The sequence below is a fragment of the Nicotiana sylvestris genome, chromosome 2 (genome assembly GCF_000393655.2).
Source record: "Nicotiana sylvestris chromosome 2, ASM39365v2, whole genome shotgun sequence".
NCBI classification, from domain to species: Eukaryota; Viridiplantae; Streptophyta; class Magnoliopsida; order Solanales; family Solanaceae; genus Nicotiana; species Nicotiana sylvestris.
The window spans coordinates 142,425,948-142,448,652 of NC_091058.1; the positions used below are offsets into that span (position 1 = coordinate 142,425,948).

General features: G+C 35.2%; 2 protein-coding genes across 5 annotated transcripts; one reads left to right on the top strand and one right to left on the bottom strand.

The window, feature by feature from the left end:
* Positions 1-4,953: 4,953 nt before the first annotated feature.
* On the top strand, positions 4,954-8,174 carry LOC104234484 (ADP-ribosylation factor-like protein 8a). The gene is made up of 6 exons (XM_070168229.1): positions 4,954-5,132; positions 6,538-6,619; positions 6,731-6,763; positions 6,871-6,992; positions 7,531-7,692; positions 7,911-8,174. Exons 1-6 carry the CDS (start codon positions 5,095-5,097, stop codon positions 8,026-8,028), a joined length of 555 nt encoding a protein of 184 aa, XP_070024330.1. The 5' UTR covers positions 4,954-5,094; the 3' UTR covers positions 8,029-8,174.
* A 2,213-nt stretch (positions 8,175-10,387) lies between these two features.
* Positions 10,388-22,019, bottom strand: LOC104234485 (telomere repeat-binding factor 1-like). 4 transcript variants are annotated; one of them, XM_009788046.2, is made up of 7 exons: positions 21,614-22,019; positions 21,082-21,282; positions 20,665-20,882; positions 19,272-19,356; positions 17,168-17,251; positions 15,745-16,091; positions 10,388-10,735 (listed from the first exon to the last, which is right to left on the bottom strand). In XM_009788046.2, coding segments are annotated over exons 2-7 (885 nt in total). In that variant the 5' UTR covers positions 21,232-21,282; positions 21,614-22,019; the 3' UTR covers positions 10,388-10,734. The 4 variants fall into 4 exon arrangements, with proteins under 4 accessions (XP_009786348.1, XP_009786351.1, XP_009786349.1 ...); XM_009788049.2 differs by having other exon boundaries at positions 21,082-21,255; positions 21,614-21,832; XM_009788047.2 differs by having other exon boundaries at positions 21,082-21,294; positions 21,614-21,814.
* Positions 22,020-22,705: the final 686 nt, after the last annotated feature.

The following is a 22,705-nucleotide window of genomic DNA, read 5'->3' on the forward strand; positions in this document are numbered from 1 at the left end:
AAGCTTAAGGGCATTAGAATATTGCTTTAAAATTCAAAAATTAATGTCCTAAGTGGATCAAGAAAATTTCCACTTCAAAATATATTTAAATTATTCAAATATACGAAATAATTAACATTCTACTTAGTGTAAAAAATGAGATCGTATCATCATGAAAATTCCGAAAAAAACTTTTATGTAGCTATTCTTTTTATACATAAAAATAGATTTGAGCTATTCAAATGTATGAAATTATTTTTTATGATGTTTAGCGGTAAAACTAATATGATGATAATTTTAAAAATATTATGTTAACCTTAATTTTTTTTAAAAATATTACTCCATCTGTCCCAATTTGTATGATACTTTTCGTTTTTCGAGATTCAAACTTTTTAGTACTCGAACACTCATCACTCGCTTTTTTGTTCTTTTAACCGCTATTTGGACATAAAATCTTTAAATTTTTTGAAATTACTTAAAAAGTAGTATAAATCACACTAATTAATAATTAATAATTTAAAATTTAAAGGCATATGAAATAACTACGGCCAAAGAAATACTCATTTGACTCTCGAAATTCGGATGGAAGAAGTACATAAATTTGTGAAAGTAAAGATGAATGCAAGATGACTCGAACACCATTATTGTAAGCAAGTTCAAATACAAAAAAAATATACGAATCTTATTGTATAAAATTCAAACTGCTTATATTAAAGTTTAAGTTGAAGACACTAAATTTACAAAGTCACTAGTTTAGAATTTAGACTGTCTTTTATATTTGTCATTTTGTATATAACCATGTATTTCAATATGGAATTCGGTATTTTGTTTTCTTTTTAATGAAAATTGTATACTGCATGAGCATAAAAATTTATAAGAAAAAATAGCACGGGCTAGCCAGTTTTTGGACTGGTCATTAAAAAGTAGCCAGTATTTGCAAAGTCATTAAAAATAGTGTTGTTCCCAAACGCACACGCAAATATACGTGGTTGACAAGTAATATAGGATTTTAAGTCCAGATATCGTACCCACGGGGACTTGTGATTAACTATCAACTAAATTAAACCAAATAATCAATCTATTCAAGCGAATCCTAACGTATGAATATTTAACTAAACTAATCTAGAGTAACAAATTAAGAGATTAAAGAAAACAACGACAAGGTTAAAGACAATTTCAATGTGAGTGAATATTCTAGAGCTATGCGTTAGCTAACAATCCCATTGAGTCTTCTACTTAAATCGTCTAATTAATTTATCTAGTTTATTGATTGACAGGGTTAATATTGCTCGTATCCTTCTCCCGAAGTACAACTCGCCTATTCAAGCTAACCTAACGCCTATATTCCTATGGAATTAGGATTAACAAGAACGCATTTATAATTCCCATATAGTAACCAAGCAAAGAGTTTAGGTATATTCCTATCCTAACCGCAAATTCGCCGCCCTCCCCCTCAGAGTTAAGATCTTGCTCTACTCAATCTTATATGCAATCTAGAATTCCCTCTCCCGAGTTCAATCCTAGATTCGTAGATAGTATTCAATTGGTGATCAAGCAATCAAATAATTAAGCGCAAAGATTGAATAAATAAACCAATATGATAAAATAACAAGAACAATTCAAGCTTCAAATTACAACATTCATGTAGCATCCCACAATACTAGAACTAATAAACTATGAAATTAAAGGAAGAGAATAGAAGAAAAACTAGTTAGAAGCCTCCTCCAAGCGTGATGTGTGTTCCTCCACGTGAATTCTCCTCCAAATTATGTTAGCTCCCCTTCAAAATATGTTAGATCTCTCCAAAGTGGCGTATTCCCCTCAAAAATATGTTTAGTCTTGCTTTTATACGTGTTGGATAGGTCTAGGACCGAAATAACCTTGTCCCGAGCAAAGTTGGACAAATTTCACACCACCAATGCCCAGCCCAGCGCCAGGCGCCCTCCATGGCGCTACCAAATTGAAGCTACTGTTTCTGGCGCCACAGGTAGCGCTAGGCGCTGGCTATGGCGCTGGAAATTCCATTTTTCCTGTTTTCGTCCGTTTTGGCTCTAATTTCGCACATTCGCCCTCAATTGCTCCTGGATCATTCCTACACATAAAAACACCTCAGATTAATATAAATCAACATATTTTACATCCTAAATCCACGAAACAAAAGTAAAACATGAGGCGATATACATATGAATATATGTACTTTATGCTAAACATCAAATAGCCATTATTTTGTTGCAAACGGAAAGTTCCAGCATAATATATTGGATATCGGTGAATCTGTGTATGAACTTCTAGCATATTATGCTGGAACTCCAACACGCGAAAATTCCAGTATGTTATGTTGGACCGGTATATTATACTAGAACTCCGTGTTTTCGTTCAGATTATCTTTACATAAAAAATGGCTAAATTTCGATTACTTTTGAAACTATGGCTATTTTTGAATGACAAATTGTAAATCTGGCTATTTTTACATTTCAAATTTATACCGAGTATCATATCATAAACCGAAATATTGAAACAGAGCGAAAAAAAATTATTTCGGTTTGGTAATTTTAATTTTGCCAAATCTTGTGGACGGCAGAAAGCTTGGAGGTTGTCAAAGCTATATATAAGTGTAACGCACTACCAGTTATCACACCAGCGAAAAGTTTAATCGCCCGTTTCGCCATAAAAATTTTTTCACTTTTTTTCACTTTTTCACTTTTTTCGAAATTGGTGTTTGTCCATAAAAATTTTAAATTTCACTTGAAGTTGAATTTTGAAAATTTGAAAAACTCCATAAAATTATTTTTCAAAATTTTCACTTCAAATTACTCACAAAAATTCAAAAACAACTCCAAATCGTATTCATGTCCAAAGACATTTTTAATATTCAAATAGCATTTTTACATTAAAATAAATTTATTTTTTCGGAACTTTACAATTCTTATGTCCAAACGCCCACTAAGTTTATACACTAATGAGTGCAACAAACGGTTATATTGATTAGATCATTTACAAGGTAATTATTAAAAAATTAAGTAGTAACATAATAAATACAATAACTAATTTATTATAACAGGTAAAATTAACTAATAATATAAAAATGTTGCACTATGTCCTTTCAAGAACATCCGATAAAAATTAAAATGGTAAAAATATTACTCTCTCCGGTTCGCAATAAGTGACCATTTTACCTTTTTATTTTGGTCTAAAATAAGTGTTGATTTACATAATCAGAAAGGAATTAATTTTATTCTTTCAAAATTTGCCATTATTTACATATTCTAATGTGTCAAGGTAACAATTAATTAAGGTTAATGTAGTGAATATTTTTTTTTAACTAGAAGTTCATATTTCCTTAATGGATGTGTCAAATGTGGAATATATTATAAGAGTCCGTTTGGACATAAGAATTTTTTTCCCTTTTTTCGAAAATTTTTAACTTTTTTTTCGAAATCAGTGTTTGGCCATAAAATTTCCAATTTTCACTTGAAGATGAATTTTGAAATTTTTCAAAAATTTGAAAAACTCCAAAAAAATATTTTTCAAAATTTTCATTCAGATCACTCATAAAACTTAAAAAAATAACCCAAAATTATATTTATGTCTAAACACAACTCTAATTTCAAATATCATTTTCACTTGAAAATTTTTTTCACTTTTCTTTTTGGAATTTTATATAATTCCTATGTCCAAACACCCACTAAGGCCATCTCCAACCTTACCCTCATTCCCCGTAATGGGGGCAATTTTTGGGATAATTTAGCTCCAACCCTCCCCCATTTTTGTCCCCAAAATGGGGGATGAATAATGTTCCCTCAAATATGGGGTACACTATTCATCTCCCCCATTACTATTCATTACTTTTTATTATTATTTTATTATTTAATATTTTAATTTATCTCTTTATATATACCTAATTATGTTTATGTAATGTCTTTATAATATCAATTTTACATCTTAACTTTTGGTTTATAATTTTGATAAATTAATTTTCGTGCATTTATTATTTTTATGTAAAATTGTAAGTTAATTTTATTATAAGTTATAATTGTACAAAAAACATATAATTATCTTAAAAAATGAATGGTCCGAATATAAAATATTAGATGTTGCTAAAATTGAAAAGTGAAGATTGAAAATACAATAAATGAAAATACATTAAAATTGAAAATACATTAAATTAAAATACATAAAAATTAAAAATACGGTAAATAACATAATAACTTAGTAGGGAGCTATGTATCGCAATAATTTTACTTTTATTTGAATTATTAGTTAATATATAATAATTGCTTACAAATTATATTATTTAAAATTTTATGGAATTGTTTTAATGGAAATTACTAATTAATAAAAATAAAAGATGGAATTTGTTTAATGAAAATTAAAAAATAAATTAAAATGAAAGATAATAATATAATATAGAAAAGAGAAGAATATAAAAAAGTTTTAAAAAAAATGAAAAAATGATTGAAGTAAGTTATCCCAAAATGAGAAAATAATAAAAAATAGGGTAAAGGTTGAAAGGTACCGAGTCTTGAATTTAAAAAAAATCAGAGACAGAGAGCACGCAAATTAGTGCACAAAATTAAACTCCTTCCAAAATCAGAGAAATAAAGTTGGGAACATTGTACAGTTTTTTATAACCAATAAAAACCGGACATCAGAAGCACACGCGTGGATGTCACTTGTCGGATTAACGTGCGTCCACTAAGAGACGACAGGTTCACGGACCATGCACTGTCCAATAATCATCTGCAAAATCGCACCCTCCGCCAATCAATTTAAAATCTCATTGGTCGTGATCTTCACGCACACTTTACCGCGAGTGTTTGCTCTTATAACAACTTTATGATATCATCATATTGGTCCACGTACTCATCATACAGCAAAATGTAGCAGTGACTATTTCGTAATTCCATTTGACTTCAAGGGGTAAATGTTATATCAAAATTTGTATTCTTCTACCACAATCAATATCAATTTTTGAACGCAGGTACGATAAACAGCAGCCAGGAGAAGGGTAAAGTCTCAATTCAAAACATACACAGAGGGAGAGAGTGAGAGATCGGTGTTTATAGTGGGATTATATTTGTATATTATCTCTCTCTCTCTCGTTTCGCGTAATCCATGGGTCTGTGGGAAGCTTTTCTCAATTGGCTTCGAAGGTACTTTTTATGTTTCATATCAAGTGGAACGAATTAATAAAATTTATATAGTCGATTTCAACTAATTGAGAGATTGAGTCTGTAGTTGATTAATATTTTGCGAGCTCTAGGTTGTAAGTTTTGACCGTTGAAGAAATTCATATAGCCGCCCTTCAGACCGAGACATAGTTGTTGCTGTGTTCTTCTTCTTTGTTTTTTTTATAATTGTGTATTTTGATTTTTTGGTATGTTATCAATTTAACGTCAATTATGATTGCCGATGCTTGTGTTCTCCATGTGTTTTGGTCATATTTGGAATTGAATGAGATGAGCTGTGGATTTTTATTTTTATTTTGGTTTTTGTTTCAGGATGAGCAAAATTTGCCATCAATCACATTTTAGGTTAATGAGTTTCTTTTTTGCTTGTTACATGATGAGCTGTAATTGTTAGTGAATTATATTTTAGATTAAGGAGTCTCTTTGGTTTGCTGAGGTTCCGATGTGAGTTTTGTTCTTAATGATCATTTACGGATATGCCTGTTGTATCGTAGAAATTTCTATCACTAACATCAAAGACATGCGAAACATGTCTTCCGCACCCCCCCAAAGATATCCTACGAGCTGGAAGTAGTGTTTCTATGCATTAGATTGTCTCTTTTTTACGTTTTTTTAATCAATCTCTCTGACAAAAACTTTATTCTTTTGGCATCATGTCGTCTTATTTTATATATGTTCCAGATTCGATAATATTATCGTAATTCTTCACCAATATTTGCAGATTTTTCTACATACGTTCTGATTCTTGAATTTAGGCTTATCTTACTCAACGTGTGTGACTTCTTGAGGTTTGTTTCTGTAGACAGATTGTTGCCTGGTCATCGCGACTGCCTCTTGTTAGAAACACAACGTGTAGTTGTTAGTACAAGATGTTGTGTCACATTTCCGTATGGTTGGGATATCTTTTTCTAGTCTTAAAAAGGTCTAGATACTGAGAGATAGAAACAATTTGTCAAGAGAATTGTCAGTGGCCCTTTGTTCCTTTAGTACATTTCGGAAGTTGAGAGTTTTCTTTGAGTCCCATCACATGTTTGAAACTTTGAACGTCCAATCAAGCTCAAGAGGCTTGGGTTGATGAACCCCACCAGTGGACTAATTATTGCTTTTACTTTTGTTTATCCATCTTTCCTCATTGCATAAATAGTTTACACAGTGTGCTGTGTACAGACTATTTGCTTGCTATTGGTGTTTGTATAAATTTTTTGTGCAGTTACTCCAATTTGAATATTCACTTTAGAGTTAGACAAAGGAAACTTACTGTCATCTTGATTCTAAGCTGGGCTAGTATTATAAAACTGTTGGAGTTTCTTTTTGCATTCACACTTGTGTAGCGCCTCTATGATTCCTTATGAACGTCTTCATTTTGCAGCCTCTTCTTTAAACAGGAAATGGAGCTTTCTTTGATAGGGCTGCAAAATGCAGGGAAAACTTCACTTGTAAATGTTATAGCTGTGAGTAGATAACTAACAACCTTTCTAGTGCCAGTATTTACATCTGTTGTTAACCTTTTATGTCCATATACGTGATGACTTACTAACTTTGCTCCACTTGTGTCATTCTAGACTGGTGGATATAGTGAAGATATGATACCAACTGTAAGTTTTCATCTTAAAGGAGCTATTCTATCTTTTAGTATTATGTGATACCACTTTCAATGTTACTAGATTCTTTGATAATACTATGAGAATTACTGGATATTCAGGTGGGATTTAACATGCGGAAAGTGACTAAAGGTAATGTCACTATAAAATTGTGGGACCTCGGAGGTCAACCCAGATTCCGTAGTATGTGGGAAAGATACTGTCGTGCAGTTTCAGCTATAGTGTATGTATCTATTCTCTTGCTTATTCAGTTGCTTTAAGTTGAAGCTGCTTTACTTACCTCACTGAACTTCTGCACTTAGAAGTAAATGAATTCAATTATATTCCAGATTTCCTCTATCAGCTAATTCACTTCACCTTGTCTACTTATGAGTGATTTATTCTTATGCATGGTATCATAATACTCTTGTAAGTCATAGAATTGTAGGAGACAACACATAGTAGATTGGAGGTCTTTTGGTATTCGGTTGAATTTAGTTTCATCCGACCATCATTTGTTTAGGAAAAGCTGTAGATCAGATTATCGGGCTTTTGATGGATCTATTTTACAGCCTGGGTTGGTAGAATTCCTTGCTTTCAGCCATTTCTTAACTCTAAAAGAACAATGCTAATCATGGACTTCAGGAGGGGTTTTGCATAATTTTCAAGGATTTGAAACACTTCTGAAGATGCAATTTTATACTTACAGGCTTGAGTATTTCTTTTCCATCTATTAGGCTTGAGTATTATGTTTGTGACTTCTTTACTTTCCTTCTCTGCAGTTATGTTGTTGATGCTGCTGATCATGATAACCTTAGCATTTCCAAAAGTGAACTCCATGACCTGTTGAACAAGCCATCATTGAGTGGTATTCCATTGCTGGTATTGGGAAACAAGATTGACAAGCCTGGAGCCCTGTCCAAGCAGGCTTTGACTGATGAAATGTAAGCAGAGAAATTTTTTATGAATTTGCTTGGTCTTAGTTTGCATTTGGGTTAATTCGAGTAACATTTGGGAAATTTACCTACCAAGTACATATCTTTCCCCTTAGAATGTTAAAATTGGAAATGAAGTAATTAAATAAAACGAAGGGCTTATATATATATATATATATATTTCTTTATCTATGTACTCCTTTAAAGAACAATTGGTTGTTGTGCAGGGGATTGAAATCTATAACTGACAGAGAGGTATGCTGTTATATGATATCATGCAAAAATTCCACCAATATTGACTCAGTCATCGATTGGCTTGTTAAGCACTCAAAATCAAAGAGTTAAAAGATGACACCCTTTGTTCTGCTACTGATTTCGTATGGTAAATTTGTGAGGCTGTTGATTCCTTCTGCTGGTTTCTCCAGACTGCTATTGTATTGTAAATTAAATTATCTCTCGATTGAAAGAGCTGCTCATGTGTTTCTTTGTGATTGTCTTGCTCAGCCGTCAATTTTTGCCCGGCCTCGTATCGAGCTCAATATTTTAAGAGGTGGAGGCGTGAGGCGGGCGTTTTACCTGTGATGGGGCGAGGCGTAAGCCCTACGACATGGGGCGTAAGTCCCATAGATCTTTAAATTTTACTAATTTCAAGAATTTTAAGATAATATAAAATAAAAAATAATTATAAAAATTACAATAGAATCACAAAATTATAACAAATAATCTATTTAAAATATTTATAAATTATAATTCAACTATGAATAATATGAAAACTATGACATATATCATACAAATTAGCTACAACGTCGTTATAACTCAAACATCAAAAGTAATGTATTTGATGGGAAATCTTATATGTATCTATGAAGGAATAATAAATCTTGAAAGAATTTCGATATTATAATTTATATTTTTTTTAAATACTCCTTTTATTTAATATGCTTTCTATTTGAAAGAGAATTCATATAAAAACATAATTCACAATTTAAATATGATTCTCTAGCATCAGTTATTTTTTAAGTTTCAACAAGTTAATAAAGTGACACATAATTCACCATGATAACTAATTATTTGTAAATAGTTACTAGCTAATAATAGGCTATTAAATTAATAAATATTGTATCTCGTAAACATGGAAAAAAATATTTAGGTAAATAGTTATAAAAAAAATATTGGATTATTATATAATTAAGACATAAGAAAAGTTAATAAATAAATACTTTTAAATGAAAGATTTATTTAAAACTTACTATCATAGAGTCTTAGTGGATAACGTGCAATAATTTTATTTTAATTATGACATAAAATACTCTCAACTTAGTGATTAATGATTAAGAAAAAAGTAACTTTAAATAGTCAACAATTTATTAAGAAAATTTGAGGATTTACAAGGTTAGTTACATACAATTACATAAAGTTCTATTAGGCGAGCCCAGTACGCTGGGCGTTGGGCATGTCCGGGGCGTAAGCCCCGACGACCAAGGCGTAAGTCTCATGGAATTAAACCCCACACATAAGTCAGGAGCGTTTTACGAGTGCTCCGCCCCGGGGCGAGTCCCAATTCTGCCTTTTACAACAGAGATCGAGCTTGGCTGCCAGATCATTTCTACCCAGAGTACAATTTCATAACGCTTTTCCCTTTGTAGTAAGATTGACGGTGTAACGTAGGTTGTAGGATAATCGAACTGGTATGCCAAAAGATTTAATGTAAATTTCAAGATAGAACTGGTATTGGACCAGTCCAATACTACTGTTAATCAAATGGTTAATGTTCCTTGTGCGGTACTAATTGTATGCTTCACAACTGAAAGAATTTTGTGCCCTACAATTTGTGGATGAGCATAGTAAAAATTGCACGTGACGCCTTATTTGGTCGCCCCCATATAACCTATACCCATATTTTTAAAATTATTTAACATATACCCTAATTTTTACAACTTCAGGCATTTCATTTTTCTTGCTACCTGTTCGCTCCTTTCTTCCTCCTTTCTTTTCTACTCTTTATTTTTTGTAATTTGTAGTATATTTTACTGCTGATTTGCTCATAGTGACTGTCATTTTTGTTGAAACAACGTTTTAGAACTTTTCTTCATCTATTTATAATTCACTGTCTGTATTTATTATATTTGCAATGAATTCAAATTGATCCAGAAATGGAATATCAAACAGCAAACTGATTGCAGCTTTATTGATGCAATTCTTATACTAAGCTTGAAAGTTGAACTATTATGCTGAAGCTTTGAAACTTCAGCTAGTACGAATGTAGGACTAAAACTTCAATTTATTTAGTGCTGAAGTTTTTACAAATGAACTAACTTCAACATGCTGAAGTTCAGCAAATAGAGAACAAAACTTCAACTAGTAGAATGCTTAAATTCAGCAATTACAAACAACTTCAGGTTCGTCTACTAAAATGCTGAAGTTTGTGTGATTGTCTTTGCTACTTCATGCCCGTATGCTTGAAGTTTACGCGAAAAGTAGGTACGCTTGCAATTTTTTTTTGCAAAGCGAGTATAAGTTAAAACGTGACCCAAAAAGCAGGTATAGATGCAAAACCCCATGAGCATATGCCAATTGAAGTGAGGTTGCTGCTGTTAACAACCCATGCAGCTACCATCACAAATGAATACCGGATACTTAGCATTATTCAATGGATCAATAAACGAATTTCCCAGTAATATCGACGTGCAGCCTGAAACCACTATCAAAACAATCATTTTGTGAATCATAGATTCATCAAGATTTTTTGTGGATCAACGGCAATTCAACCAGCTCTGTTATACAGCCACTTCGCACCAAAGACAAAATATTTATTAAAACAAAAAAGAAAAGGCTAGCGACTTTTTGAAGATATACATTTTGCATGTCAACCACCAGAAAAAGGATTGCTATACTCCTTTTGCCTATAAACTTCACTATGACCAAATGCTATAATTAAGATCACTAGCAATGGACAAAAATCACCACATTTACAATTCTATCCACATATCAACAATAAATTGCCAACTGTACTGAAGATGAAAACCCAAGTGGTGGATCCAGCTAATGTCATCTGCATAAACAAGGAACGGTTTATAAGTAAATGATACCCTAAAGGCAACTTAATTAAGGTCTTACTGTATATCAATAAATCTTAAATCAATTTCACAGCAACCATAAGTTGTGATACAACATATTGAGAAACTTTTTGGTAAAAAAATATAAGATGCCCCTCGTAGTTGTCCGAAAAAGTCAGTTATATACTTCACCTTTACGGGCGACCTAATACCCCCTCATTCTTATTTTTTATGGAATTAATACCATCCTAAAAGCTGATGTGACAAAAAAAAAAAAAAAAAAAAAGAGGCGAGTGGGAGTCAAAATTCAAGGCTAAAATTAAAAAGAAAAAGAAAGTGCCTTCCCTATCCCCATCGTTCTCTCTCTTCAACTACCCCTCTTCTTCTCCTTGTCACTCCAAACCCAAGTATCAAAACCAAAATATTTGCGGAAAAAAGGGCTTCAATTCATATTTTTTATCTTAATTATCTAACCCAATTTCCCTTTCACTGATTCAAACTCTTGAAGGACCAACAATGGAGGTTTCAAAATTTTTTTACCTCCAATCATTAGTTAAATTGATTTTGAACTCCAATTAGTAAACACATATGTGATAAGCACAAAATGGTAAGTTTGAATCAATTTTCAACGGTGGATATTTCCCAGAGACTTGGTGGTATGGCAGGCATAGTGGTGGTGAGTAGCGAATTTGGTGGATTGATGTGGTTATGATTATTGGTGGCGGAAGATGCGGGTTAATGATAGTGCGGTGGCAAAGGTGGTGGTGCTATGGCGGTTTGGTGGTGGATTGTGAAGAAAAAACAATGTGATGACATGGAAAACAATATTTTTTAAAATCTGACATTATACTGATATGGCAATGACATGGGGCGAGTGTAGAACACCTTTCATTATGCAATTGGGTTGTGACGACCCGGCCAGTCGTCTCATGAGTTACCGCCCCATTTTTCCCATTTTCTGTTTCTTCATGCTTCGTTATCCGTATTTTGTGTGATCGAGTTGATTTGGAGTGGTTTTGGTAGGAAATGAGACACTTAGTCTCTTTTAAGAAGACTTAAGTTGGAAAAGTCAACCGGACGTTGACTTATGAGTTAGAGGGATCGGATGTGAATTCCGATGGTTCGATTAGCCCCGGGAGGTGATTTGTGACTTAGAAGTGTGATCGGAAGTGGTTTTGGAGGTCCGGTGTAGAATTTGGCTTGAATTGGCGAAGTTAGTATTTTGGCGATTTCCGGTTGATAGGCAAGATTTTGATCCGGGAATCGGAATGGAATTCCGAGAGTTGCTGTAGCTTCGTTAGGTGATTTGGGATATGTGTGCAAAATTTCAGGTCATTCGGACGTGGTTTGGTTGGGTTTTTGATCGAATGCGTGTTTTGGAAGTTTTAGAAGAACTTAAGCTTGAATTCGATGTAATTTGATGGTTTTGGTGTTAATTGAGGTGTTTTGATGATTGAAACAAGTTTGGATGATGTTTTAGGATGTGTTGGTGCTTTTGGTTGAGGTCCCAGTGGCCTCGGGTGAGTTTCGGGTGGTTAAACGGACTATTTCATCTTTAGAAAAGTTGCAGATTTTTGTTTAGCTTCAGCTGTGCACCAGAAAATTTCTGGTGCGAGGAGTCTAGTTTGGAAGCTCATATCTTGAAATATATAAGGAATCAGAAAAAGTGCAAAACATGAAAGTTGTAGCCCTTGCATTCTAGTTTCCAGAAAGTTAAACCATTCATGATTTGGATATTCTATCAGAAAGTTATGATGAATCGAATATGGCTGGTGGATCAGTTTTGACAGAATTTTCTGATGCACTTTAGAAGCTCATATCTCGGAATATATAAAGAGTTATATGGTGTACAACCTATCAAATGAAAGATCTTCGAGTCTAGTTTTTAAATATTCAAACCGTTTGTCATTTGGATATTTCCACAAGGAGTTATAGGCGTTTTAACAGAAGGTGTACAGCAGGGAAAATGGTAAGAGGATGTACAACCTGCACAGCGCAAGGTACACCTTGATGAAGCCTGGGCAGAATGTTTTTAAGTCCTCTTGTCCGCGATTTGGGTCCATTTTTCAGCCATAGTTGATCATTTTGAGAGCTTTGTGAAGGAAATTGAAGAGGGATTCAAGGAGAAACGTTTGGAGGTAAGAATTTCGGACCTAAAACTCATTTATATTGTGAAATCCACCTAGAAAATCATTGAATTCTTGCTAAAAATGGAAGAAATAGGGCTTGGGATTTTGAGATTTTGATTGGGGATTTGGAGGACCATTTGGGGTCGGATTTGAGAACTTTTGGTATGTATGAACTCGTGGGGAGATAAGGAACCCGTTGATGTAAAAATTTCTGAATTTCGAGAAGTGGGCCCGGGGCTCGGGTTTTGCCAATTTCGAGAATTTTGATATTTTGCGATTGTTTTCAATTGGGTATTGTTTCTTTAGCATAATGTGACATGTTCGTTGTGATTTTGGTCAGATTCGACGCGCGAGGAGGCCAATTTGAGAGACAAGGACATAGCGAGCTAGAGCTTTGGCCAGTTTGAGGGGAGTAATGATTTTAAATGATGTCCTCAGGGTTTGAAACTCCGGATTTTGCACAACGTAGTGCTATACTGAGATGAGACACACACTGCGTGATGAGCGTGGGGTTCATTGCTACTGGGGATTGTGACTTGGTCCATCCCAATTGATATTTTCACTACATTTTGACTGAGACTTATGCATTGTCATCCTGACTTGGGCTAGTTGCCATGTTTGGGGCCTTGTGCCGACCTGTAGAACCCTTATGGGATTTTTGACTGGTTTTCCTCACTTATTTGCTAAAATCATATCCTCGGTCATGTTTCTAATTGTTTAAAAATGATATGAACCGGGTTATGAAATGTTAACCATAAATAAGAGAAATATGTGGGCTGAGATCCCTACCTTATATTTTGTGCCCGAAAGGCTGTGATTATAATGACTGAGAGGGGTTGAGGACCCAATAGTGAGGATATTATATATGATATTGGATCGGGCTGCACGCCGCAGCAAATACATATATTGGATCGGGCTGCACGCCGCAGCAAATACTTATATGGACCGGGCTGCGCGCCACAGCAAATATGCAAATACATATATTGGATCAGGCTGCACGCCGCAGCAAATACTTATATGGACCAGGTTGCGCGCCGCGACAAATATATAAATATATATATATATATATATATGGATCGAGCTGCACGCCGCAGCAATATAGCGCTTGGGCTGTAGGAGCCCTCCGGAGTCTACACACCCCCAGTGAGCGCAGTTGACTATTATTATTATGGATCGGACTGTACGCCACAGCATATACGGATCGGGCTGTACGCCGCAGCGGTATATATATATATGTTTCGATTTCCGTTATTGTGAGAAGTGTATGAATTGAGTATTGAGGGTAAGAAATAAGTAAATGAACAGAAATGCTCGAAGAGCAAATTTATACTAGATTAATGCCTGTCAAATTACCTGTTTTCACCTGGTTCAAAGAGTTTCATTCAATTTTCTTTACTACTTGCTCTTTAAATGGTTTTACTGCTTTGATATAGAACTGCTTAGTGCCTTTACGTGATTTCATACCGTCAGCCATTATTTATTGTTATTACTCACTGGGTCGGAGTACTCACATTACTCCCTGCACCGTGTGTGCAGGTACAGGTGTCCCTGAGGTGTAGAGCGAGCTTTCCTGCCGTTCAGTTTTTCATCGGAGTTATCGAGGTAGCTGCATGACGTCCGCAGACCGATTTCTCCCTCTATCTTTCTTTACTATTCCACATTTTAGACATATTTCTGCAATAGGCTGTTGAAACCTTGTATTAGAGGCTCAGACTTGTGACACCAGATCATTGGGCATTTGTAGAGATTTCATTATGGCCTTCCACATATTTCAATCTTTTATTTCAGACTTCTACTTATATTAAATTGGTATCTATTTCTGAAAATTGGTAATGAATTCTAATAAGAAGGGATTGTGAGTGGTAATTGTTCGGGCTTGCCTAGCATCGTGTTGGGCGCCATCAAGACCGGGATTGGGGTCGTGACATGGGTATATCAGTTCCAGGGTGGTATTAGTTCCACAATTGGATCACTCGTAAAAGGTTAAGTATATAACTGACTTTTTCAGGCAACTACAGGGGGAAACTTATGTATTTTCCCAAACTTTTTGCATAACGACAACATATTGAGAAACTTCAAAAGCAAATTAAAAAAGACAACATTCGGAAACTACAAAAGTGAACACAACAAGAATTTGCGACCTTGTATTAACAAGATAGCAGTATTCAGGCTGATAGCATTCCATCCTCCAAATTAAGCAAATGTGATCGACTCTTAACACGATGACGCGCGCTAGGAGCTCCTAGAGCAGTATACCAGATACCAAAATTCTATATTGAAAACTTAAGCAACATACCGAGTGTGATCCCACAAGTGGGGTCTGGGAGGGTGAGTGCACGCAAGACCGTAACCCTACCTTGTGTGGTAGATCTATATTGAAAGCTTACAACTTCTTAATGAAATTGCCTATCCACTATGCAATCGGGACCAATACTATATATTGAATCAAGAGTCAATGTATAATGTGAGTACGTAAGAATCTAGCAAGTTGGCCTTCACGCAAGTTTGTGGAAACCTGTGTGCTAATGCACAACGAAAAGCATCTCAAGTTTTCAGCAGTCCCATAGAACAAAATAGACATCTAATACTTGCAAAACCCCTAGTTTAGCAAATACGTGCAGCATATTGAACCCAAAAGTTTGCAAAACCGAACATTTTTATTAATGTTGAATATGTTATCAAGCTTGCTTTTTAGTATTTCTGACAATTAATTAACTTTTTCTCTCTGTGATATTTTAACACTTAGAAAATCAAACTGCATATCATCACTTAACAGTACAAAGTTTTAGATAATTAATAGCTCATGGCTCATTATGGTATTACAGAGAAGAAGTCTCAACAACCACAGCAAGCTGTCTCTTGAAAGATTAGCTTACCAGACAGGAATAGTTTGATGCTGCAATGCCTTCAATGTAACTTCATGAAAACACTGTTTTGCCTCTGCCTCTGCTTCAGCCGCCTCTGCAATCCTTGCCGCCCGTTCCGCCTCAGCAATGGCAGCTTCAGCGTCTGCAACTGCTTGTGCAGCAGCTGCAGCAGCCTCCTCTGCAGTCATGCTCTTCATCTGCTCTAACTCCACATCAACTTGTGCTTTAGTCCGTATTCTAATTTCATTCTTTTCTATCATAGTGGAATCCTCCTTTCCATCCATAAGAAAAGGGAGATGGCCTCCCTTGGTACCAGATGATAATCTACTCGGAGCAATCCTGTATTGATGCCTTACCTATCAATGTGGATGGAGGCATCAAGATCCAAGATTAAGAAACAGACTAGTACATCCATAAATGGGCTTTCTACTCAGTGTTTGCCAATTCCTCTACAAGAAAGAAGATAAAAGAACTGAAAGGAAGTAATGTTAAGTTCACACATATTAAATGTTTGCAATTGCAAATCATGCGACGAATTTTACTCCGCAACCAACAATGTGTGCTTCCAAGCATATGACTTTTTGAGCATTGTTGATAAAACTCTAACCAAAGTAGCCAAGACCTCAGTGTCAGTCTTGGAACTCAAGAAGACACATTATGATTCAGGAGAGAATGCATAACTGAATGAGAATAGCACGACAAACCAAAAAGAATAAATTCAGGCATTTCAGTCTCTCGTTGCCTTACCCCTTCCTAGCTTAGGCATGATCTGATAGTAAAATGAAGCTTATGTCTGAATAAAAGCATGATCTTCCAAGTCTTGAAATGATAAAACATGGCTTCCTTCACTAAAATTGATCCTTACCAATCTTCTTCATGATGCCATCAACGGACACAACCACCTTTCTGTTACTAGTTCTTTCTTTTTTTTTTGGATAACCAAGAAATTTCTGAGGGCCAGTGGCATCAGTTCAAACCTCAATGGATAATGGGCTCGCCTCTCTACCTTTTCCACTTAAATACAAAGCTTTTGTCTGCAGAGCGTTCGATCCCGTGATGTGCGCGTACCCCACCCATCATTTGTTGCGCTTTTAGCACTAGAGCAAAGCCCTAAGGGCCCTTTTAGTTAAAATCTTTTGTAGTGCGATGAAACTTACATCTTTTGGGGGCATGATAATCTCATCCGTCAACTTCCATCCCACAGCAACAGGAAAAAAGAGCCAAATAATGATAAAGAAAAGAACTACAACAAGGACAATTCAACATACAACGCAGATTCTCCTCAGTTACCAGCCATGCACTGATGTTAATGCTATAATAATGGGGAACAGGCATTACATGTCTTCTACATGCAGTAAATGCATCTCCATTGAACATAAAGAAGGGTAAGAGAGAATCTTCATCATTTCCACGAGTTTCTCAGGTTGATTACCTTTATCAGTCTTCCTTTATCAGTTAACACCTTCAAATTTGCTGCCAACAGTCTTTCAAAGTTTGGAGGTGCCGTATACCACTCCTTCAAACAAACAAAAATTGTTGAGTAATAGGCATCTAAACTAATGAAAAGAATATACCAGCATTTACAAGGTCCATACACCTGTATCATCAAGTTAAAAAGAGAGTAAAAAAATAAGGATAGAGGGAACCTTTTTGTCGGGAATTATAGTACAAGGAAATCTTGCCCAAGTGAGCAACTTCACTCTTCATAAGCAAATCCCATCTTAACCTCTCAGAAAGAAGCATAAGCATGCTCACTTACATCAGTCTATGTCGAAAACAAAAGGTATCCAGTGTATGATGGGCAACCTGATTAAAATTGAAAAAGTGGGAAAGGAAAATTACCACTACCCACCCCAGCAACCCTTTGGCCATCCCACTACTGACAATGTTGGGCTGGGTTGCATAACCTTTCCTGCACTTCTTTCCAGTTTCCACCTTTTTTTGCTTTTGCTTGGGTACTTCTTAGTTCTTATCCCTCTCCCCAGTAGTTCTCGGAGTGCTCAAGTTTGCGAGATGAAGCATCAAAAGGCATTGCCAACTAGTGAAAAGCTAAGTTAAGAACATCTTTTTGACACATAACATCTTTTTAGCTCCTTGAAAATAACATAGAACAAACATCGTCGAACAACGGGGTTGAACCAGCGCATGGTGGATCCACAATCTACTGCCTTGATCCATGGTTGCGTCCGCCCCTACCCTACATAGGTTGAAGTCTCTTTCTTTGATCAAATCCTTTTTGACTCCCCTATGAACTCCCCTATCACCACTTATCAAAGACTAACGTTGTGTTAGGAAGGGTCTTTCTTCTCACGCTTGTGTTCGAGGAGGATTTTCGTTAATGCTTAACTAGGCAGAACTTAAAAGTGTATACACGTTGAAGTAGCCCCCCCCCCAACCCCAATGACCTTATCAAAGAGAAGTTTTTTCCTAAACTATACTGACAAGTCTATTGTTGTGTTAGGAAGGGTGTTTCTTCTCATGGTTTTGTGTTCGAGGAGGATTTTGGTTTGAAGAGAAAGAAAATTGTCTTAGAAATGCTTAGCTAGGCAGAAAGAGTACACACATAGCTAAGAGCCACTTGGCTACATCCGCCCTTAACCTCGCACGGGTTGAAGTCTCTATCTATGATCAGACCCTTTCTGAACTCCCCTATCACCATTTATCAAAGACTAACATTGTGTTAGGATTTAGGAAGGGTCTTTCTTCTCACGCTTGTGTTCGAGGAGGATTTTCGTTAATGCTTAACTGGGCAGAAGCTTTTTCCTATACTATACTGGCAAGTCTATTGTTGTGTTAGGAAGGGTGTTTCTTCTCATGTTTTTGTGTTCAAGGGGGATTTTGGTTTGAAGAGAAAGAAAATTGTCTTAGAAATGCTTAGCTAGGCAGAAAGCGTACACACATAGCTAAGAGCCACTTGGCTACATCCGCCCTTAACCTCGCACGGGTTGAAGTCTCTATCTATGATCAGACCCTTTCTGAACTCCCCTATCACCATTTATCAAAGACTAACGTTGTGTTAGGATTTAGGAAGGGTCTTTCTTCTCACGCTTGTGTTCGAGGAGGATTTTCGTTAATGCTTAACTGGGCAGAACTTAAAAGTGAAAAAAAATGGCAAATTAGATTAAGTTAAAAGGCGATGATTCTTGGGTCTAACTCAACTCCAAAACTAATGAGGTAAGAATTGTTTAAAATCATATAAGGGGATAACAACTCATTTCCTCACAACAATTTAAGATACTCTAACAACTCCCTCCCCCTTCCCCGCTTCTCGAGTACATCTACGACAGGATATTTGGAGTTTGGACAACATAACATGGATGACCCAAGGCCTAACTCAACCACAAAAACTAACTCATGAGTCATGATGTGAGAATTGTCCAAAACCATATAAGGAGACAATAACCTACTCTTCCATCAATGTGGGACATTTTAACAAAACAATAACTAAACAAAATATACTAAATCTCCAAAATTTTCCAACTCTCTTTACTCATATAGACTTGTATCAAATATGCTAAAAAAGGGAGGAAAATTACCTCTATGTAAGACAAAATTGCATTTCGACGAGATCCATGGGGTTCCTTCAATTTGGCTATTGCCTCCAATATAAGATCGTCCAATCTATGATCAATGAAGAAGCACACACAAGTTTGGTACATTATAATATAAAAAGGCAACTCCCAAAGTGAGTATTTCTAAGAAGGGAAAAAGAAAGAGGCAATTATTAGAACTAGATTGCGTGAATTCCGAACTTGTTATTTCAGTTTTAACATTTTGATCAAAAGATATAAAATCAATCTATTATTAAAAAACTATGATTCATAGTAGGTGACAGCATCTAATCAAGGACTTAATTTGCTTTTAAAAGAATAAAGAGAATACGATAAAAGAAAAACAAATTAGTGGAAGAGAATAATCAGTTTTACCCACATTTGCACTGTAAAACAAAAACGAGAAAAATGATCCATGTATCTATGTTACAATAAAACATTATTTTACATGAAGAATTACTGCAACAATTTCATATGAAACTCCCAAAAAACAAATCAACCAATCAATCAACTACGGTCCGTACTATATGAATCCTCTGCCCATTGCACTCTATTCAAGTCATATTCAGAAGATTTCACTGTAGCTATCTTCTTTTTGTATTGGTTTTTAACCTACCGCAACCATCCCTTATCCAAGCTTGAAAGCAGTTATGCTATGCTTACATAAACATGAGTTCGTAACCAAACTGACAAACCAAAAATAGAGCATCATAGCATAAACTGAAACTTTAGGCTTTCTCAAGAAAAATATAAACTAAACTTCAGGCTCTAAGCTACAGTAACAGCATATACTTCCGCTTGAAGCACGATCCTTTTTCCTCAGTTTTGCAGGATTTCCCCCCTAGAAAGAGGAACCCACATTTGATTTCAGAGGAAACAAGGAAAGTGATGAATAGAAGGCAGCTGCTACGCATTTTGCCCAAGATACCACTATAAATATGAACAGAGAGCTCCCATTATCGATAATCAGAAAATACCAAGTTGGTTACAAAACCTTTACATAACAGAGCCAGCTGACTTCCAGAACTATATGGTTTCCATATTAAATTCCTTATTTAAAGGTACTTATGACACTATTATAATAGATACTCACTTACAGATGTGCTTTTGATGAACAATATTATTAATTATTAAATGCATGAAAGTCCAAAATGCGCTTTGATTGTTTATTTCTAAAAGGTTTGAGTGCTTCAACATCTCAAATTTTTTGGTTAGATATCTTATGGAGTACACTAATTTCTTAGAAAGTGATTTCAGAATTGAAGAAGTCAACAAATGAGTTCTCTCCACCAAGCTCTCCAAAAGCACAAGCTTTATGAGATCTGTGTAATCCAAGATTTGAATAAGGAAGATTTAAGTGAATCGGTAGTATAATTACCTACAAATCGGTTTTTCACAACCAACATCCTCCAGTGCATCACCAGACGATGCAAGAGGTTTAGGATCAAGAACTTCTATATCATTCTCAACCGCGGTGCTAACAAGCAAGGAGTTGTCATCACGCCTCTGCTTGGGCTGGACACTTTTAGAGACAACCCTTCCTTGATGCCGAGACCCCAAACCATTTGCCATGACATGTAGATTTCTCCATTTATCCTGCCCAAGCAAAACTAAGCCCATCAAGGCAACTTTTACTAACCAAAACAAGCGAAAAAAAGAAAGAAAGGGAAAAAAAGCACAACCAGACAGAAGAGACATTCAATGTTACTATATGAATATATGACACTCCAGCCGGGTAAATAAGCTTCCCACAGAATGACAAGACAAGATTTGACAATGTTGTTATGCCTGGTACCTTCAGATCCACATTTGAGCGAGAGCGCAACACAGCAGCAAACTCTGGATCTTTGAGTATGGTGCTCCATTTTCCAACCCCATACTTCGCTACACCAGCTTTAAGGGCAGCTTCTTCTTCTGATGTCCACTTCTGCTTTGGTGCACCCATCAATAGGTCCACCACTTCCTGACTCTGAATACAAAAGTTGAGCTCTCCTATCTAGAGAAGCATCTACTCTATTCAGAAAATGAAAAGCTGAGTTGTGAAAAAAAAAAGTACTCCAATAAGGATGCATAAATTATTCAAAATACCTTTAAGGCCAAAACCTTCGCAAGGAATCTAAAAATAGGACGTATTTGCTCTTCTACCTTACTTTTAAGAAAATACTGGGTACATATATAAAAAGATAACCAGTATAATACTTGAATATGCACAGAAGTTATAATTAGAAAAATATTAAAATGTTCATTCTCGCGATTAGGGCTAGAACGACAACATCAAAAAAGGAATCAAAGTTTCCAGAGACATAAAATTCTGAAACGTGTCGTACCGGGAGAAAGGACGAGCGCGGAGTTTGTGACGGTGACGGAAATAACTCGCCGGCGAACGGAAGTTACGCCATTGAAATCAGGGTGAACTGTTGAAGTAGAAACCCTAGAGATTGGAAATGAATTTGAAACCCTAACAAAAATTATTTCGAGAGTAAACTCTGATTAACCCCTTTAGAAAATAATACCATCAACACCAAATTACATGTATTTTCAAAACTGGTTTCTATAAACCTGCGTTGCAGGTAATGATGGTACATAAAGATTTAATCAATTATTTATATAAAGAAATTAAAAATTTATTCATCACAGAATTATATATGTACATGAAGAAAAAAATGATATGTAGAGCAATTGACATGTAAAAATACAGCAATTATTTAAATTTCGAAAATCAATAATTGGCATACTACTTGAATTCAAATTGATAGAATATCATTTGAATGCAAAAAATGATCAATTTAGTCAAGTTAGATAATATTACTATGTATTTATAGTTTAGAAGTATACAACGTTATCATATCTTACCTATGACTTCTTTATAGACAAGTTTTTTATAGTTTTTCTCTTATGACTGATTGGTTGTTCTATCGTGACCAAAACTCTTATTGTCGATATTGATATCTCTCTTGAAAGTATAATATATTGTTGTTCGTGCGAGAAAGCATGTTGCAACAAATACAATCCAGCATTTGGGATTGTTTGACCTTGTGTATTGTTATTGCAAAACACAAGCGTACTGGAAATTATTTCTAGATAAATTTTAAGAAGATAGGCAAAAGTTGAATTATGGGGATAAACACATGCTTGGAAGCACATCAGGCCTTCATGATTTTGCATGTATGATATTATTATCAAAACCTCTATACACTATCATTGTACGATTACATAAGACACTTGACAGATTTAAGTTTTTCTATAGTATTTTATTCAAAACCAGCATATATGCAATGGAAGATCAAATATGACTTTGTTTGTGCTATGCATACATGATACTAACATACATAATTTTTTTGCTCCTTTCGTCTTTTTGATCTCATTTAACATATAAAATAATGAATTTCACAATGAATATGCGTGGTGAAAGGCCATTT

What these genes read in the sequence shown, in the direction of transcription:
- LOC104234484 (XM_070168229.1), top strand. Translation starts at nt 5,095, where the DNA reads ATGGGTCTGTGGGAAGCTTTTCTCAATTGGCTTCGAAG. An exon ending in CACTTGTAAATGTTATAGCT is followed by an intron (nt 6,620 to 6,730) that starts GTGAGTAGATAA and finishes GTGTCATTCTAG; the next exon opens with ACTGGTGGATATAGTGAAGA. An exon ending in CAGGCTTTGACTGATGAAAT is followed by an intron (nt 7,693 to 7,910) that starts GTAAGCAGAGAA and finishes GTTGTTGTGCAG; the next exon opens with GGGATTGAAATCTATAACTG.
- LOC104234485 (XM_009788046.2), bottom strand. Translation starts at nt 21,231, where the DNA reads ATGGGTGCACCAAAGCAGAAGTGGACATCAGAAGAAGAAGCTGCCCTT. An exon ending in CAATTTTGTCTTACATAGAG is followed by an intron (nt 17,252 to 19,271) that starts GTAATTTTCCTC and finishes GTTTGTTTGAAG; the next exon opens with GAGTGGTATACGGCACCTCC. An exon ending in ATAAAGGAAGACTGATAAAG is followed by an intron (nt 16,092 to 17,167) that starts GTAATCAACCTG and finishes CCACATTGATAG; the next exon opens with GTAAGGCATCAATACAGGAT.